Source organism: Dryas octopetala, chromosome 9 (assembly GCF_963921425.1).
Source record: "Dryas octopetala chromosome 9, drDryOcto1.1, whole genome shotgun sequence".
Lineage (NCBI taxonomy): Eukaryota > Viridiplantae > Streptophyta > Magnoliopsida > Rosales > Rosaceae > Dryas > Dryas octopetala.
Window position 1 is genome coordinate 15,588,338 of NC_141374.1, and position 13,367 is coordinate 15,601,704.

A 13,367-nucleotide genomic window follows, 5' to 3' on the forward strand; every position below is an offset into this window, starting at 1 on the left:
CACGTACTCTAACTGCTACGCCTTTGCCACGTCAAGGCTTCATGGGCCCCACTGGGCCCACGGCCCAGAACGGTACTACCAACGACAACTCCAACCCCGTTTCGGTGCTTCACGGTCACAAAGTACATGGCGTTGGCTGTATAGTAAACCCAAGGTTTGATGAAGTCTTGCAAGTCCAATTGGGCCCTGTTCAAACGGGCTTAAGGCTTGCCTAGTTTCAGTAAAAATGGGCCCATACAAGCCCAAACTAAGCCCAAATCAATTTCTCGTTACGCAGGCGTTCCCTGAATGCTGTTCGCGCGGACCGTCGTGGAAGTGTTGGCAAAGCAGCAAAGGAAATTCCCAATTTGCCCACTAGGCTGTCCGTCTCTATGGGTCTCTCTGCTTCGTTGTGATCACAAACATGCACATAGAGATTAGAGAGCGAAGGTTTGGAGGCAGAGCAAATGGAGACTCCCACTTCCACAGAACCCGATTCCCAAAACACCCAAAACTCGTTTGTTTGGGACGAGAGCTCTCAGCTGTATTTCCATGCCGGTAGTGGATTTTACCACGACCCAAATGCTGGTTGGTACTATAGCACCCATGATGGTCTCTATTACAAGTTCGAAGATGGGAATTACGTGCTTCTGCCCTCTCACCAGGTACCTCTTCAGTCTGTCACTCTTGACTTTGAGTTGATTAAAATTGTTGTCTTTGTTGTTGTCGTTGTTTTGGAATTTATGATTCTTCGTTCTTTCTCTGTTTCGTTTTAGGTGGAGTGATATCTTCATATCTAGTTTGGTTGGGTAAATTCTTTTCAGGCTGATGATTCAGAAACACATGACACCCAAGTGACTGTTTCTGAGGATCCCATTCAAGAAGAGCCATTTGCGCCTGTTTCTGACGAACCCATTGTAGTTTCAGGTGTGGCATTGCAATTCCTATTGCTTGTGTATATATGTATATGTATATGGGGTGCACTTACATTACAAATGTTGTGCCCATTATCTTCATTTTATAGATGGAAACTACAAGTTAATTTTACTACTGTTGGATCATTGATATTCTATAATATTAGAAATGTAATGTTGCCCTTAGTTCAAAGCAGTGAACTACTTTTTCATTTTTTATTTTTTATGAATAGGCATCACAGAGTGCAGTAGCAGTGATATGGCTGAAAACCCCCCTCCTCCCTCAGAATGGTATTCTGCTACCCACATTGCTTGTTCTTATCAATTTAATTGCTTGGTTGAATGTTTTCCTAATTCGGGTTATTTGCTTCTTTCTAGGTTGGAAGATATGCTTATTGATCTTTATTTGTCTGGTTATTCCAACTTAGAAGCCAGTGCTGCTGATGATACGACAGTCTTTCCCGAAACAGATGTTGAGTTGGGAGCCAATGGTTTGTCCTGAATCCTCCTTTCCATTTTTTAAATAAAAGACTACTATGGTTGGAGTAAGATTTAAATGGGGTTTTTTCGGTGGAGCTGCAGGGGAAAAGGATAGTCATGAGCTCCATGAAGGTGAATTGATTGCAGAAGAGCATCATGATGTAACTGAATCGAGTGAAAATGTCGCTGATGAAGGTATTGCCGCTATGTTGCTGCTAATTATTGATTACTTGATATCCACCTTCGTTTTTATATGCAGCACTGGTGACTGGGTTTGTTTCTGTCTATATTTATTGCCTTTTTATCCAAAGATAACACCTGTTGCATGTACATTTCAAATTATATTCATAAACTGTTCATTGAAGCCATTAACCAGATGAATGGGAAGAAACCAGTCCTTTCTTGTTCTCCTTTAGGCAGATATTCTGTAAGATTTTTGGTCTGTCTGCCATATAAATATATGTAATTGATAATCATGGCCCTCCAGTTTCGGAGATATTGAAACAGAAGCATATTTGGTACAGGTGTTTCACAGGAAGAAGAGAATTGGCGAGCCCAGTATGGTCAAGTCATTCAATCTGCTGAAGTGCCAATACCGGAGTTTCCAGTAATAAATTTATGGGACTGGGCAATGATCAAAAAGCCCAGAAAGGATGGAAAAGGTGAGGTAACGAGGCTTGTTGGGAGATTAGTGAAACGATCTGCTAAGGTCCATCCTTCTATGCCTTCTGGTGGTGGTCTTCTAAAAACTGCTCCAATATGTGAAGTACATCTTGATCTGGTACGCGTTAGAACAGGTTTGCATTTGCCTCTACCATTTGGCAACATAAAGAAAGGATTATTTTTAATATTAAATCCTTAAACACATAAGGTCTGCTTGTGTTTTGTGTTCTCTGTGCAAACATGTGTTTTCAGTTAACAATTGTATAATTTGATGATTACCTGCAACAACCTCTGTGATTCTTTCAGGACAAGTCTATAAGTTGCAGAGTCCCAGTACGCAATACTTAGCTTCCTTGTCAACTTATGATTCTTCCAACCCAACCAAAGATTGGGGCTTCCCTGAATTATCAATCAATAAACAAATTCTACCGCTCTCAAAATCCAGTGTAAACAGTGAATCAAAAACTGCAGATGGAGTGGCAGTCAGCAAAGATTCATCTTTGTTGCCAGACCTGACATATGAAAAGGTAACTTGGGCATGCTCAATGGCTGAAAATGTACCTTTCTTGTTAGACCCCTACCCGAATATGTCAAACAAATTTAAAATTTGGGCTGAGTGGCATGTTCTATAATCTGTTTATACTCTTCCAGATTCACATGTACCAGTTACAGTTTATTTAGATTTATACATTGCAAGATGTGGAATATATGCATTTCTATTACAATTTGCACGTTTCCTCATTATTTGTCTCCTGTCAAATTGTCAGCATGAAAGCTATGCATATAGGGATAGAGCTGCTGATAGAAGAGCCTTGCATGGTGGTTTTGGTGTGGGTCCTGGACAAAAGAATTCACTAGTTGGTGATAGTGATCTGTCATCATCTGTATCTAGCTCCACAGAGGAAGCTGCAGCAGAGGCCTTGAACTTGTCATTTGGAGTTGGTAGTTATGCCAGAAAAATTTTAGAAAGCATGGGCTGGAAGGAGGTATTTTTGTTAATAGTATTCTGAAGTTGTCCAGTTAATTGTGAATAGAAGTAAACTGAAATAGAAGATCTCTATTCCTGTTCTAAAATTATATCAGTCAAAGCATCTCCTGGCTCAATCCAAATTGATGTCTTATTCAATGAAAGCCTTGTCTAGACTTTGTAAATCTTCATAATATGCATTAAAGCATGGTTTATTATCAATCATTGGGGTATGGAAAGGCTTGACGAGCAAGCTAGTTAGTCTTTATGAAAAAAGAAAAGGAAAAAGCATACAGCTATTTTGTGATCATATTCCCCTTTACTCTAGCCATTGCCATTTTGGAGCCTTGGTAAAACTAACCCTTTTGTTCCTCCTATTTGTGCCCATGCAGGGGGAGACACTTGGCAAAACTACAAAGGGATTGGTTGAACCCATTCAAGCACAAGGCAACATTGGTAGTGCTGGATTAGGGTGGCCTCAGGGAAGATTAAAGCATTGATGAGATGACTGGGCACATCCAACACATGCACTAACCGGCATTGTCAATGTAACTTATGCTGTTATGCATAGGCCTTTAATGTGTCAATGTGCTAAACTTACGTAAGAGAGCTTCGATCTTGATCTACCAGTCTGGCGATTCAGGCTCTTCCCCTTCTTGACAGGTCCAAGTTTTTGCTAATTTCCTCGGGGCCTGCCTCATGGAGATATCTTCAGTGAGATAATCACTTAACTTTCTTGGGCAGAGAATTTTTAGTTTTGAAGTTTGCCCATTGACAAAGAACTATGTTGTTCTCTCTTTCGACTTATGCAAAAAGATCCACACTTGGGCCAGTTTCACAGTTGTATAGTATGATATTATCCTCATGTAATTTGCAGTTTGCAATCCAAATTAGAAAATTTATTTAATTGGATAAAGTTGAATGCTTGCAGATTACTGCAACAAATAAAGATTGGTCTTTAATTGAGAAACAAGCAAAGAATGGACAGCCAACTTTCACCTTACAAGAAATAGCCAGGAATTTAACTTAATATGCCAAAAAATGTTTCTCATTGACTAAAAGTCTAAAACTAACTGGAACATTACGCCTCACATTAATAGTAGATCCAGGTGAACGGGTTGAATAAGCTACCAACTTTTGATTCAAAGTAATCAAAGTAGTTTATGCCTGAATAAGCTAATTAGAAGCCAAGCCTAGTGGGCTTGAATCTCTACCCTACAGCAGCTTGTAATTCGGCATAGAGTTAGCCCATTTCAGAGCTGCTCCACATGCAAATGAAGGGTGGGAGTGACCCCTCACCCTCTGAGTCTCTGACCAGGTGCAGTGCAGAAACACTCCCAAAAATAATGATGCAATTCCACTTGGCTACTCAGTTTCAAAACTTATTTTCCCGAAAAAAGAATGTTCTCACCGAAAAATATAGTCAATGTTAAATGTACATACAAAGGGATTGTAAAAAATGATGATATCCTAATCCTACAATGTCTTTTTTTCCTCTTGGCTGTTGGCTTCCTCAGGTACCGTCACTTCATCGCTAACTTTCCTACTATTAGAATCTGGATCCTCTTTCCCCTCCCCCGTTGAGCTCTTCTGCTCCAGCTCTTGCTTTAACCGTTGGATCTCACAATCTTTCTCTTCTAGCTGCTCTTGCATGATAAGCACCTGCAGTGGAAGATGCTTTAAATACTGCTTCTGATCAAGTAGCAAATTCATAAGATGTATCTCATAAGTTTCTCTTGATCACACATCATCAGTTCAGAGTATCTAAAACAAGTCACAGGTTGATAGGACTCTAAACATCTATCTGAAGTCAATAATATGGGAAGGGTGACCAACTATGGGATTAAATGTGACCCAGGTAAATGGTCTAATACAAATTACATTATCAATATATTAGTCAAAAGAATTTCTTGAGAATCATATTGAAACACACACTCACAATAAAAAAACACATTGAACTGTACATCTTTAAAAACTATAATGATGTAATGATCCCAGTAAACCAATAAATGACAAAGTAAAGGGAATCAAACCATTTCATTTGATCTTTCAACATCATTTGTGAGCCCCTCCATATGTTTGTGCAATCCTGTAAGCAGAAAAACAACAATTGAATCATTAAGACATCAACCAAACATGTTAACTAATATTCAGATGCATAATTGCAGATGAATTCAAAAGTTAATAAGAAAATCAGTATCTTGGAAAGAAGCAACAAAAGCAACTGATAGCCGATTAATTCTTTAAGGAACCTGTTACTATTAGTTTCATAGCTATAACTTATATAATGACATATACAGTCGCACATTAAGAACTATAGTTCATAAAGATAGAATGCCAAATGAGAACTGACGAGGGCATTGGAAGTACCAGTTAGCATATACATTCTACTAATCTGAATGATAACTAAAATTTCAATTGAATTATCACTGACCTTCAAATTGACTTCTGAGTTCTGCATTTTGAGATTTCTGCAGAGCAAGTTTCAAAGATAATTCATGCATCTGCAGACCACCAATATCAGATCATATTAACCAGATGACCAGTGGATAGTATAGACAAAGGGATCACCTCCAAGAGAATAGGAGCGTATACATTTGTTAGAAAACATAATAAGGGAACCATTACTTTGTAAGCATGCACATATTAAGGCATCTAAAATATTTATTTCCCCCCCTGTTTAGTGTCAAAATCAGTAGTAAAGTTGTAACTTGTAAAGATGATTATTATTTGTTTAAACTCCCCTTGTATCCAGAAAATATTGAATTATTTAGTGATATACGTCCCCTCCCCAATTGTAAGATGAGGATAACATTAACATTAGGCACTGAATGCATATAATAACATCATATATATAGCAGATTCAACGTAGAACCTTTCCCTCAGAAGCTTCATTGCCGATCTCCTCATTTTCCTCTTGCAGGGTCCTACATTTAGCCATTAACTGCTTCCCCATCTTGCTTGTTGGAGTAAATTGGACAGCAGCAATATTATCATTCAACTCCTTCACTTTTTTCTCCTTCTCCTCAACCAAATTCTAACATTATGGAACCACAAGAAAACAGAAAGAGAAGTTACCTATAAATATTTTGAAAAAAAAAAAAACTTTCCTTCTAGTCTCACAATTGACTTCAAATTATTTTACACGACAAATTAAAGAGCATACATATTAATCCTCTTATCTTGCCATTCAAGGTGCTTTCTTAATTTGTTTCCTTTATCAAGCTCTTTTGCTTTCTTCTCACATAAGGAGAGCCCTCCCTTTTAGTGTATTTCTCCTTCTTACCAAATAATTTCTTTATAAATACCCAAAAATTAAAGAGGACATTTGTAATTTAAAGAACAAATCTCAGGTGTTACACCCATATCACTTAGTGGAAACTTCAATAGATTAAGAAAATAACACATAATGGGTGTGAAGAACTATCTCCAACTCTGATACATCCAACTTGATTAAAAGGGAACAGACATATAAATGTATGCCATAAACTTTACCAAAATTTAGATAGAAGTCAGAAACTTAAGAGCAGAAACCTTTAAACGAGTAAACTCTTCATGAATTGCTGGATCAAGTAACAATCTTCTTGCCTGTACAAATAATCAAGACAAAAAATTCAGGCCACAAGCAATTGAAATTTTATTGCAGATCTGAATTTCAAAAACTTGAGGTAGGAAATTGTGGAATCATAGAAAACTGAAGGACTATTAAACTACCTGCATTGATGGTGGCTTGAGTTGAGCTTTAAGATCCCGAACTGCAGACTGTATATAGATTCAGAAGTTTATTATGTGACATAATCCAAATAGTTGAAAAGCAAGCTGCATAAGACTTTCCCAGAATATAAAGAATCACAAATTGTCATATGATAAGGAGTAAGATATAAGGAGTATGCGAGTATCATATCAAGAGAAAATAATTAAACTGCAATTGCAACTTTATCATTTTTCATCATCACCCCCCCCCCCCCCCCTTCCTTCCATCCAAAAATCCTTCCTCTTTCCTTTTTATAACTAAAAAATTTCTTCCTACTGGAAAAGTGAACATCTTATAATGCTCTTAAATCTCACATGAGGGATGTATATAATATATCATGTATACACTGCATTTACAAGGAATAGACAAGCAAAAGATACTACCTTGAGCTCTGCTATCTCCTGCTCCCGTTTTGCAAATGTGACAATGAATGCAGCTTCCTTTTTCTTTGCTTTCTCTAACTGATAATACGAACAATGCATGAACAAAAACTCATATTACTGACGACTTATGAAGAGAAACAATGAACACTAAACCTGTTCTTTCAATGACTCCTCGGAGTTTTTCAGGGTCTGCAGATAATTGATGACCAATTTAGGATCTACAAGGACAGGTTGAAATCACTTTTTACTGGAAATACAAAAGATGCATGTAAAATTATCATAGAAGAAAATAATATTTAACATGACAATACATACTAAACAATGATAGGTAAAAAAGCGAAACACCCTAAGAGGCCAGTATGGGACTAACCAGGAGAAGTCCCAGGAGTTATAAAGGGTTCATTCTGAAATGAAGAATGCCACTTTCGAATCTCGAATTTTGCAGCTTCAAGTTCCGTCTGTAACCAAGAGGATCATAATACAAGAACAAAGAGTGCATTTAAAAATTGAAGTACAACCATATAACAACTATAACTGTAGTGGATGCATCAGCAGGTGCCATGAAATTATTCAGGCCTATAACTAAAAGGAATTACATTGATTTAACTTTTATGATTACAATTAGTTAGCACTGAATTTTTTTCTGATTATTCTACTAACAAACAAATGGATTTTGCTATCACATAAGTGATATTTCATTAACCGTATGAAAATGAAAAAAATATAGGAGGGGGGGAGGGGGAACAAATTAAATAATGAATACATACCTGGCACGTTGCAAGAGTATCTTTACAGTTTTGTAGACTGCAAAACAAATTGCATTAAAAAAAATTAGGACCTAAACAAAATGCAATTCAATCTAACTGCCAATGGTACAGAAGTTTGATCAGTAAATAATAAATCATTCTAGATTTCAAAATACCTCTCACGAAGAGACAAAATCATTCCTGTTGCAACACCAGGAGCAGTTTCTTCAACTTTCACGCTACCCTATATCATAAATAAACCACAATGTTTTTCCTTAAATGTTACAAACAAATGAACAATAACCGAACAAAAGAGAAAAAATGAATCTATATAGAAATCCCTTATATAAGAAAGAAGATATAAAAGCTGATGCATGTTTATGAAAGGTAACTTCTTAAAAAATTTCTGTCCTTCCCATCAGTACGCTTTTAAAATTTAGATACATGCCATAAAATCCTATTCTTTAACATAATATGTTGACACTGTAGAACAATTGTCACATGACTTCCCAACTATAAGTGGTTTGTTGGAGTGTATCAACACACGAGATATATATGACTTAACATAAGATTCATTACCTCTGAACAATTATGTTTTCTCCCCTTCCCTCCCCCCCCCCCCCCCCTTTTCCCCACCACCAAAATTTCTAAAATACACGTCAAAGCTGCATTCTTCAATACTTTGTGTCTTCGCCTAAACCTTTCTCTCAAATTTCACGCACTACTTTTATACCAATATTATTGTGAATCCAGGACAAGTACAATCATGACTTTGACAGGGTCAAACTAAATAGTAAGGAAATAATAGAGATACACATATACATACATTAACATATAATTGCTTAAGATTTAACATTTCGAAGAAATGCCAGAAAATGAATGTGAAAGTACCTTTTTTGAGCCAAAAAAATCGTCTTCTTCGTCCTCAAGTTCTCCAAAGCTTCTCTTAGCAGCTAAATTTTCAAAAATTAAAGGAAAAAAAAAAGTAGAAAGATAAAAATCAATAATCAAATTCAATCGCACATTGAGAGCCAGTGTTCGGTCACAAAGAAAGTGAAACTTGCCTGACCGCCTGGCACCGTGAGCTCCAGGAAAATCGCCTCCGAAATCATCATCCTGTGTTTAACAAAAATGCATTCGAATTAATCACAGAAATTACAAAAAGTTAAAACAACTAATCCATAAAATCGATATAAATGGGGAAACTGAAGCAGTAGCTAAGGGATTGGAGAGAATACGTCATCGATACGAGGGTGGGAAGCCATGGAATTTGAAAACCCTAGGACTTGATTTCACAGGGAGAGAGTGATAAACGGATAATGAATAAACAAACTGCAGTCTGTAACTGCGAAGCCGAAGGTACAACCCCGTAATTTTTTTTAGGTAAGAAAGTACAACCTCTTCGATGCAGTGAAAATCAGAAACAAAAGGGTTGGGTCGGGAGGGAACAGTGGTGATCAGCTGTGTGCGGTTCTAGCGTTTGAGTTGCAGTCTGACCGCCGTAGTGGAGAAAATTTTAGGCCCATACTAGACTTCAAGTTGGCCCATTTATATTGATGGATCTATTGGGCTTAAAAGCTGAACTACAACTAGCCCAACTTATATTGGATCATGCATAAACCCATTTCAACTGAAATTTTTAACAAATGCAATAGATTCTTTTTTTTTTTTTGGGACAAAGGATGCAAAAAGCAGATTAAAGCTAAAAACCTCTAAGAATGCAATGTGAAATGTGAAAGAAAGTCGTAAAATTGTAAAAGATGTCATGGATGCCTCAAGTGAGTGCTCTTTTTAACCTGAGATGATCACATGCCCTTGCAATAAAATTAAGGCCAATTCTATTCCGACCACTCTAAATTACTGAGTTGACCACCCTATTTCAAAATTCCAACTTTACGCTTAAAACAAAAAATTTCGATTTTGTTCGTTGGGTCATTCGACAGTTATCTACCGAAATATTTATGGTTATTCGACAATTATCTGCTGAACATTGGTGGATTATTCGGTGTATAACCACTGAATAGAAATGAAAAAGACATTCGACAGTTATCTGTCGAAATATTTGTATTTATTCGACACTTATCTGCCGAACATTGGTAGATGTTCCGGTAGATGACCATCGAATTGATCTGGATGATTTCATCATGTTTTTGCAATAAAGGGTAAAATAGCAAAAAAGTTGAAAAAAATATATTAGGGTGGTCAACTTAGCAACTAAAGGTGGTCTGCATAGCCTCACTCTAAAATTCATATAGTTGTATTAACGATTGTATTTGAGTGAATTTGTAACACCATAATATGTTAACTAGTATTATCATCATGACATACAATAATTTTTCCAAAATAAATCTCTCCTTAATTGAAATTTATCCAAGAAGCTATCGCAATTCAAACTGAAAAAGTCTAATACTCAATTAATGATCATCATCCCATCCCACCTTTGAGAATATATCTTGATGTGGAGTTGCTGTATCCTATATACTATAATCCACCCACCAAGAATGGCAAACACATTATGCTGTCTTCGAATGTTTATTGGTCTGATTTCATGTCTCCTTTTCCACCACCCTAGTATTAAGTATTAACAACCATTAATTCATGTGGTTGATCAGTGACTACAAGTCTACAACAATGTGTTTGGTGATTTTTTTATTAGTGTCGCTAACAAGGAGGTATGTCCATCTTTACAATGAAGCATCATGCTACATTCACATCCTAGCTAAGTAGCTAGCTACTATAAACATCTCTTCGATCCATGGACTTCATTAATTTGATTTTAATTAAAATTTTATATATACCCCACATCGTGTTGGTTAGATAAGGTTCATTCATATATATGGAAGAATATATGGAAGATGAAGACAAACTACCTTTTTCTCCAAATCTTTTTAATTCCTTGTTTAACATAGATGATAGGTCATATTAATGTTAATTAATCTATAGCTTATAGTATAAAGGAGCAAACACTAGGCTCAATTGTGTCTCACTCTATCCCGTGATTGACTCACCTGTGAGGGGTCCATTAATTTGTGATCGCATGGTTGGTTTGTGGGCACGTGGGGGTAGCACTCAGCATCATCACAGTGAAATATATATATATATATATAAGGTTCTTTTTCAAGTAAACCATTTTCTTAGTCTTCATGGATGAGAAAAAAGGGTTGGTTGATATGATTGATCTAAGGAAAATTGTGGGGTTTGTCGGCAATGGGAATTTTCATTTTTCAGATTTTCAGAATATGAATCAATTCAGGGTGTGAAAGTTTTGTTGAGGGAGGAGACATCTTTTTTGCACTTGGACCCTATCGATTTCTTTAGGCCAATTTCAATTTTATTCTCTTTATAGGGGAAAAATGTGGCTCAATTGGTTTTAAGTCAATTATGGGTTGTTGAAATTAATAATAATACAAAATCATTTTGTTTGGTTAGGTAGAGAGGTTGTGCTTAAGCTCTCGCAGACTTCTTTGACAATATTGATTAGTACTAAATGGGTGGATGAGTTGTTGGTGATTTACTTGTAATAATAAAGATAATTAGAAATTTAGAACTAAATTATTAAACTAATTATAAAGTTTAGAAAGAAGACAAGACAAAATATTGGGTTGAATTTTAATAGGTTTTTTTTTGTTGTCTACTAAATCTAACTTTTCAGTCCGGAATGTTTTCCACCTATATATCCTCCCCCAACACGCAACTCCCCAAAGAAAAAGAAAATTATAATTATACCAAGGTATTTTTCTCCTTTCGATCCTTAATTCAAATTAATTTTGTGAATTTTGTGCTTTAGTGCTTAACTAGCTATAAGCATACATTTCTTCTAAAAAAAACTATAAGCATACATTAAAGTGGGGAAAGAAGTCCAACATTTCAATTGAATTGTCTAGAACCATTTGCAAACAGAAAACAAAAATAAAACTACAATCTTAATTATGAGAGTATAGAAGTTGTAATCTGCCACTAGAGCTATATGTATTCAGACCTAGCTACAATTAATATATAATGTTTGCAAAAGAATATTTGAATGGTTTGCTATTATTAATTCATATGCACAATACATATGCATGCAGAAGAGGATGATTAGTTTTCCAGCAAGATTCAAAATATTATAACATGAAAGTCTAAATTAATGACTCAAAAAAAAAAAAAAAACCATTATTTTGATAGGTCACGCCCACGACAAAACTGCAAATATAGTTTGAATCTTTTGTCACCGGTAGCTTTCTTTCTTAATCTTTAATTTGTATCCAACATGCGTATCAATGTATCATGCATGTATGTGCATTTAGTTTGATATATAATATTAGCTTATTTTTGAATAATTTTAATTTGGATATAGTAATTGTCTACATAATATTAGAATCTTATTTAGAGGAAGTCTTGGGTTTGAATTATTCATCCCCAAATTCTATTTATTTTTGTCTATTCATATGTATATGTCTATTTTCCACGTGCAATCGAACTGTACGTAAAAGATACGATAATTGTCTAACAATATTTATGAATCAAATGCACATAAAAAAGGGAATTTAATTAAGAGTTCTTTATTAATAGGCCACAATATATAATATTTTTTAGTCATAAACGCAAACTTTTAATCTATTTATTTTTAAACTACAAAATATATTTTTAAGCCACAATTTAAGAAAAATCAAGTATAGAGCATCCAATACTATTTAAACTCAAGCATATGCCCAAATTAGCTAGGTATTCAAGCATACCCAAGTTTTAGTTAAATTAAATTTTAAATTCTAAATTCTTTTGAGAGCTAAGGGTTAATTTATCTATGCATGGTATAGTCTTTAGAATTTAGGGCTAAATCCCTAAATATGAAGTCATAAAACTTAAACTCTAAATGCTTAAATCTTAAAATAATACTATATCATTCAAATAAAGCAAGTGTAACTCTTTACATACTGCATTATAATAAGATAAAGTGCAACTCTATGAGTTTTACATATGGCATAAGAAAAAAGTTTAGTTTTAAGCCAATCTTTGTGGCTTAAAAATAGATCTTTTACATAATTTTTAAGTGAAACTTACAATTTTTTGTGTTCAATTAATGCATTCAGGCTAGCTAGCTCAACTTTAATTATTTTGCACTTTTTAGCATATATATATATAGCTAGCTAGCATGCCAAGAATATATATATAGGAAGTAAACAAAGTTAGGGCAAGATTGTGCATATATGTATATGCACTGTGTGAAATGAAATGAAGCAAGAGAGAGAGAGAGAGAGAGAGCTGCAGCAGTAGTACACTGCTTGTAGATGTGTGTGCATGGCATGTAATGAGAGGTGTGTGCAAACTGGGAAACACAATGGGTCCCTTGTACAATAGCCAGTTCACACTCCATTGTTGAGGAGTCAACCTCATTGTTCTCTTTTAGTCCACCAAAGGCCCAACATCCCCCATCATTTCATTTCTCAAACACAAACCATGGAAAACCAAATGGCCAATTGGCTATGGGGACAAAAGTAGACC

General features: G+C 35.5%; 2 protein-coding genes across 2 annotated transcripts; one reads left to right on the forward strand and one right to left on the reverse strand.

Annotated features, from left to right (window-relative positions):
* Positions 1–341: 341 nt before the first annotated feature.
* Positions 342–3,836, forward strand: LOC147274737 (D111/G-patch domain-containing protein). Its single transcript, XM_086257432.1, has 9 exons — positions 342–644; positions 804–906; positions 1,127–1,184; positions 1,272–1,384; positions 1,476–1,568; positions 1,898–2,170; positions 2,343–2,563; positions 2,804–3,022; positions 3,396–3,836. The coding sequence occupies exons 1-9, from the start codon at positions 447–449 to the stop codon at positions 3,501–3,503; spliced, it is 1,386 nt and encodes a 461-aa protein (XP_086113558.1). The 5' UTR covers positions 342–446; the 3' UTR covers positions 3,504–3,836.
* Positions 3,837–3,971: 135 nt separating this feature from the next.
* Positions 3,972–9,282, reverse strand: FIP37 (FKBP12 interacting protein 37). Its single transcript, XM_086257434.1, has 14 exons — positions 9,125–9,282; positions 8,951–9,002; positions 8,778–8,839; positions 8,063–8,130; positions 7,908–7,944; positions 7,511–7,598; positions 7,294–7,358; positions 7,141–7,218; positions 6,718–6,765; positions 6,538–6,591; positions 5,879–6,040; positions 5,438–5,507; positions 5,037–5,092; positions 3,972–4,665 (listed from the first exon to the last, which is right to left on the reverse strand). Exons 1-14 carry the CDS (start codon positions 9,149–9,151, stop codon positions 4,480–4,482), a joined length of 1,053 nt encoding a protein of 350 aa, XP_086113560.1. The 5' UTR covers positions 9,152–9,282; the 3' UTR covers positions 3,972–4,479.
* Between the last annotated feature and the right edge of the window lie 4,085 nt (positions 9,283–13,367).

What these genes read in the sequence shown, in the direction of transcription:
- FIP37 (XM_086257434.1), bottom strand. Translation starts at nt 9,151, where the DNA reads ATGGCTTCCCACCCTCGTATCGATGAC. An exon ending in TCAAGCCACCATCAATGCAG is followed by an intron (nt 6,592 to 6,717) that starts GTAGTTTAATAG and finishes TTATTTGTACAG; the next exon opens with GCAAGAAGATTGTTACTTGA. An exon ending in ATGAAGCTTCTGAGGGAAAG is followed by an intron (nt 5,508 to 5,878) that starts GTTCTACGTTGA and finishes GGTGGTCTGCAG; the next exon opens with ATGCATGAATTATCTTTGAA.
- LOC147274737 (XM_086257432.1), top strand. Translation starts at nt 447, where the DNA reads ATGGAGACTCCCACTTCCACAGAACCCGATTCCCAAAACACCCAAAAC. An exon ending in TGAAAATGTCGCTGATGAAG is followed by an intron (nt 1,569 to 1,897) that starts GTATTGCCGCTA and finishes TATTTGGTACAG; the next exon opens with GTGTTTCACAGGAAGAAGAG. An exon ending in AAAGCATGGGCTGGAAGGAG is followed by an intron (nt 3,023 to 3,395) that starts GTATTTTTGTTA and finishes GTGCCCATGCAG; the next exon opens with GGGGAGACACTTGGCAAAAC.